Source organism: Palaemon carinicauda, unplaced genomic scaffold (genome assembly GCF_036898095.1).
Source record: "Palaemon carinicauda isolate YSFRI2023 unplaced genomic scaffold, ASM3689809v2 scaffold446, whole genome shotgun sequence".
In the NCBI taxonomy this organism is placed as follows: domain Eukaryota; kingdom Metazoa; phylum Arthropoda; class Malacostraca; order Decapoda; family Palaemonidae; genus Palaemon; species Palaemon carinicauda.
The window spans coordinates 116,699-122,266 of NW_027171702.1; the positions used below are offsets into that span (position 1 = coordinate 116,699).

Genomic DNA, 5,568 nt, shown 5'->3' on the forward strand with positions numbered 1-5,568 from the left:
GATGGCTCCATGATTTGGCAGCCATGTTCACTGCAGGAGTACGTAAGAGGCAAGTGCGCTCAATGTGTTCATTGTCAAGACAAACTTCACGATGAAGTCTACCAGGCTGTCTTGACAGCATTTATGGAAGGCGACTGGATGGTCTCTCTCGATCTTCAGGAGGCATACTTCCACATTCCTATACACCCGGATTCCCAACCGTTTCTGAGTTTTGTTTACAGGAATGTGGGGTACCAGTTTCTAGCCCTGTGCTTTGGCCTCATTCCTGCGCCTCTCGTGTTTACGAGGCTCATGAGGAATGTGGCAAAATCCCTCCATCCATCGGGGATCCGAGCCTCCCTGTACTGGGACGACTGGCTTCTCAGAGCATCGTCCAGTCTTCACTTTCTGCAGGATCTACATTGGATGTTGAGTCTGGCCAGGGAGTTGGGACTTTTGGTCAACCTAAAAGTCCCAACTGATCCCATCCCAGATTATTCTATATTTGGGGATGGAGATTCGCAGTCAAGCCCTGCTCGAAGTCCAACTAATGCTGAAACGAAACGTTTATTCAGTCAGGAGTTAGAACAGTCTCGTAGGGACTCTCTCATCCCTGGAGCAGTTTGTTTCACAAGGGAGACTACACCTTCTGCCTCTCCGGTTCCATCTAGCCTTTCACTGGAACTAGGACAAGACATTAGAGACGGTATCATTCCCAGTCTCCGAACCAGTAAAGGCATGCCTGAAATGGTGGGACAGCAATATCAGTCTGAGAGAGGGACTATCCCTCGCAGTCAAGAACCCAAACCACGTGTTGTCCTCAGACGCGTCGGATTTGGGTTGGGGTGCGACCCTGGACGGTCGGGAATGCTCGGGTCTGTGGACCTCAAGTCAGAAGAGCATGCACATTAACGGCAAGGAGCTATTAGCAGTCCACTTGGCCTTGATGATATTAGAAGGCTTCTTCGAAACTTAGTGGTAGAGGCAACTCAGACAACACCACAACTTGGCGTACATCTCCAAGCAAGGAGGCACACACTCCTTCACGCTGCTCGAGATCGCAAGGGACCTTCTCTTATGGTCAAGAATTTGAGGCATCTCCCTGTTGACGAGATTCATCCAGGGGGACTTGAACGTCTTGGCAGACTGTCTCAGTCGGAGGGGTCAGGTGATACCCACGGAATGGACCCTCCACAATGACGTGGGCAAGAGTCTTTGGGCTACTTGGGGTCAACCCACCATAGACCTCTTTGCCTCCTCGTTGACCAGAAGGTTACCAATCTTTTGCTCTCCAGTCCTAGATACAGAAGCAATCTACATAGACGCGTTTCTACTGGATTGGTCTTTTCTGGACTTATATGCATTCCCACCATTCAAGATAGTCAACAAGGTACTGCAGAAGTTCGCCTCTCACGAAGGGACAAGGTTGACATTGGTTGCTACCCTCTGGCCCGCGAGAGAGTGGTGCACCGAGGTACTTCAATGGCTGGTAGATTTTCCAAGAAGTCTTCCTCTAACGGTAGATCTGTTACGTCAGCCCCACGTAAAGAATGTCCATCAAAGCCTCCCCGCTCTTCGTCTGACTTCCTTCAGACTATCGAAAGACTCTCAAGAGCTCGAGGCTTTTCGAAGGAGGCAGCCAGTGCGATTGCAAGAGCTAGGAGAGCTTCTACCATTAGAGTATACCAGTCGAAGTGGGAAGTCTTTCGAGACTGGTGCAAGTCAGCATCTGTGTCCTCGTCCAGTACCTCTGTAGCCCAAATCGCAGATTTTCTTTTACATCTGAGAAAGGTTCACTCCCTTTCAGCTCCCACGATTAAGGGCTACAGAGCATGTTGGCTTCGGTCTTTCGACATAGAGGCTTAGATCTTTCCAACAATAAAGATCTCCAAGATCTCCTTAAGTCTTTCGAGACCTCTAAGGAACGTCGTTTGGCAACTCCTGGATGGAACTTAGACGTGGTCCTAAGGTTCCTCATGTCAGACAGGTTTGAGCCATTACATTCAGCCTCCCTGAAGGATCTCACCCTCAAGACACTTTTCCTAGTGTGCTTGGCTTCGGCTAAAAGGGTCAATGAACTTCATGCCTTCAGTAAGAACATCGGCTTTTCTACAGAAAAAAGCCACTTGTTCACTTCAACTTGGTTTCCTGGCCAAAAATGAACTGCCTTCTCGTCCTTGGCCTAAATCTTTTGATATTCCTTGCTTATCAGAGATCGTAGGCAACGAACTGGAAAGAGTATTATGTCCTGTTAGAGCTCTTAAGTTCGATTTAGCTCGTACTAAGTCATTACGAGGGAAATCTGAGGCATTATGGTGCTCAGTTAAGAAACCTTCTTTGCCTATGTCAAAGAATGCTTTGTCATATTTTATCAGATTTTTTTAATACGAGAAGCTCATTCTCACTTGAATGAGAAAGACCGATGTTTGCTTAAGGTTCAGACGCACGAAGTTAGAGATATAGCAACCTCCGTGGCCTTCAAGCAAAATAAATCTCTGCAAAGTACTATGGACGCGACTTTTTGGAGAAGCAAGTCAGTGTTCGCGTCATTTTACTTAAAAGATGTCCAGACTCTTTACGAGGACTGCTACACACTGGGTCCATTCGTTGCAGCGAGTGCAGTAGTGGGTGAGGGTTCTACCACTACACTTCCCTAATTCCAATATCCTTTTAATCTGTCTCTTGAAATGTTTTTAATATTGTTTTATGGGTTGTTCGGAAGGCTAAGAAGCCTTTCGCATCCTGGTTGATTTGGCGGGTGGTCAAAGTCATTTCTTGAGAGCGCCCAGATTAGGGGTTTGATGAGGTCCTGTTGTATGGGTTGCAACCCTTGATACTTCAGCTCCTGGGAGTCTTTCAGCATCCTAAGAGGATAGCTGGGCTCCGTGAGGAAGACAGACTTACAAGGCAGAGTAATCGTCTAAGTCAACTTCCTTACCAGGTACCTATATATTTTGGTTTTGTTATATTGATAACTGTCAAAATGAAAAAACTCTTAGCTTATACGCTGTAAACATAATTAACTCTGGTCTCTACCCACCTCCTTGGGTGTGAATCAGCTATTATATATTCACCGGCTAAGTTAAATATTTAAAAATGATATTTTAATTATAAAATAAATTTTTGAATATACTTACCCGGTGAATATATAAATTAAATGACCCTCCCTTCCTCCCCAATAGAGACGCAGCGGGACGAGAAGAATTGAAGGTTTTGTTTACATACAAGAGTGGTATCTTGCCGACAGTTGGCGCTGGTGGGCACACCCGCAACCTTCATAGCGATCGCTCGCGAGTTTTTTGAGTGTGTTTTCTGTCGAGCCGCAGAGTTGCAGCTATTATATATTCACCGGGTAAGTATATTCAAAAATTTATTTTATAATTAAAATATCATATTACAAAACATAGACAACAATATTGATGAGAAACTGCCTTCAGTAATTGTCTGGCCGATCTTTCATTATTATTATATTCGTCCTATAGTTTTACAAGTTGGCCGTGGTGTTTATTATACTTATGTTGCTGCTTTCTCAAAACCTTCCCTTCTGACAGCAGCCACACCTGTAAATTAACTATGTTTGCCTCATCATGTAGGAGCTTTAAAAGTAAATAAAAATTTAAGTTTCCTTTCCTTGCCTTTAAGTTTATTCTGTTATGCCATCCCTCAACATCATTATTTGTTCTGATGCTCCGACCGAAGACGCACCACGTGTGAGGAGGCCATATTGCAGAATTGATCCACGTCTTTTTCACGTAATTTAAAAGGCTTATGAGTTCATTCACCCCTGCAGCTTTCCTATAAAACCTGATAAAAAACTCTTCTATATGTTCCTGTGGCATATATGGGAGCGACAACAACTGCCTTAAAAACTTGTAAGTGCCGACGTCGTTTGTGTAAGAACTTTGAAGGCCTAATTCTTGCACTTTCCTCCATACAGCCTGGCCCCAGTGGAAAGCACAACCATGGATCGTAACATTTGGTAAAATGTCGGGAATAGCATGCCATACACTGCCTTCAAAGTCAATTAAAACTTCTTCAACTTTAAGGGCATGCCCACCTATCAGTTCTCTTATTTCACAAAGAACTTTTTTGTAGTCTCTGCACCTTTTTCCTGACATAAGCGCAAACAAAAGGGGAACTTGCTTCAATTGCCCATCATATTTCACAAATGCATGGATGCTGAACAGTTGTGTAAATGGTTTGCGTACTATTTTAAAAGTAGCATCAGCATACCACTGCTTCGCTTTAGATAGTAACTTAAGTTGATCATCTGTGGCAAATATCAAATGCCGTCTTTCTCCGACAGTAATGTCCCGTTGCAAAAAGTGTTCAGGAATGTGGGCATCGCTAATTTCGAAATCGAGGTCTTGCGGTTCTCGTGGTCGATTTGCCTTCCGTTTACGATTTCCCTTCCTAGCAAGATTAAATGGAGCCGGTAGACATGAAACAGGAATGGTAGGATTTACTTGCTCCCGAAGTACCTCGTCAACAATATCAGAAGCAGGCCGAAAGACGTCTTCCATTGCCTTTTGCTTCACGAGTGTACACACCTTACTTTTTACAGCACAGCTGGTCTCAGGTGGATGGCAGTGTTCAGCATGCCCTCTAATAAAAGTGTTACCCACTTCTTTTACTGCCGCCATGCATGAGATTTTTTTGTTTCTAACCACACACTGCCAATGAATACTCACGTTATTTTTTCTTTTTAGTGTGTAAGAGTAGCCGGTGCTGTCAATAAGTTTCGAATTTCCTCTTTGTGAAGATGATTCAATCTTTTCATATGTTACTGTCTCCCTTGAGGGGGACATTACCATTGGCGTAGGATCCTCAATTGAAGAAGCACCACTGATATTTGACACAACACCTTCAAATGAATCTAGACTCTCGGTATTCACATTACTCATTGCCACTGCATCCTCAAAATATTCCGTGTTTGCGCTCGAAACTACACAAGTTTCCCCCGGACTCTGATTTTCTTGAGTACACATGTGACACATCCAGTCAATATAACCTTCTTTAACAGCAGCCCTGTATTGCTCCCGGGTGATCCCACTTCCACAGGTCCGATGCTGCCAGTAGCTACATCCATCACATTGCAGTGCTTCCTGTCATATGTAAAGAACACGTTACACATGACATTGTGAGTACAAAGTTAATATATGACATTTCCTTCTTACTGTCCACAAACACCTAACAATTGTCTCAGAGTGCAACTGCGAGGTTTTCCTCCTGTTACGTCTTTCAAACCTTTTACTGTCAATTTCTATTTCAGCGCTGAATGGCCTTAGTACCCCAGTGACTGGCATAATGCCAAAATTCTATACAAATTAAAATATATGTCATTGGAGTACTATTTATTTACTTTAAAGGTAAATCTTCTTACCTGACGGGGACGGATAGTTTCACAGCATATCAAGCACTGGTCAGCCATGTTGTCCTAGCTGCTTGAAGTCTAGCAGTAGGTTCGTAACCATATCAATTATATAAGCTATGGTTCAGTTTCGAAAATTATTCAAAGCTTTGAACTACATATACGAACCAACTATTACAATGAGGCAATGAGGCACTTAAGAGACACTTAAGTGCTTG

The 5,568-nt window shown here is 43.8% G+C and overlaps 1 protein-coding gene across 1 annotated transcript; it reads right to left on the bottom strand.

Moving 5' to 3' along the window:
• Positions 1-3,455: 3,455 nt before the first annotated feature.
• On the bottom strand, positions 3,456-4,976 carry LOC137636926 (uncharacterized). The gene has a single exon (XM_068369264.1). The coding sequence runs from the start codon at positions 4,974-4,976 to the stop codon at positions 3,456-3,458; it is 1,521 nt and encodes a 506-aa protein (XP_068225365.1).
• Between the last annotated feature and the right edge of the window lie 592 nt (positions 4,977-5,568).

Coding starts and splice junctions, on each gene's coding strand:
- LOC137636926 (XM_068369264.1), bottom strand. CDS start 4,976: ATGTGTCACATGTGTACTCAAGAAAATCAGAGTCCGGGGGAAACTTGT.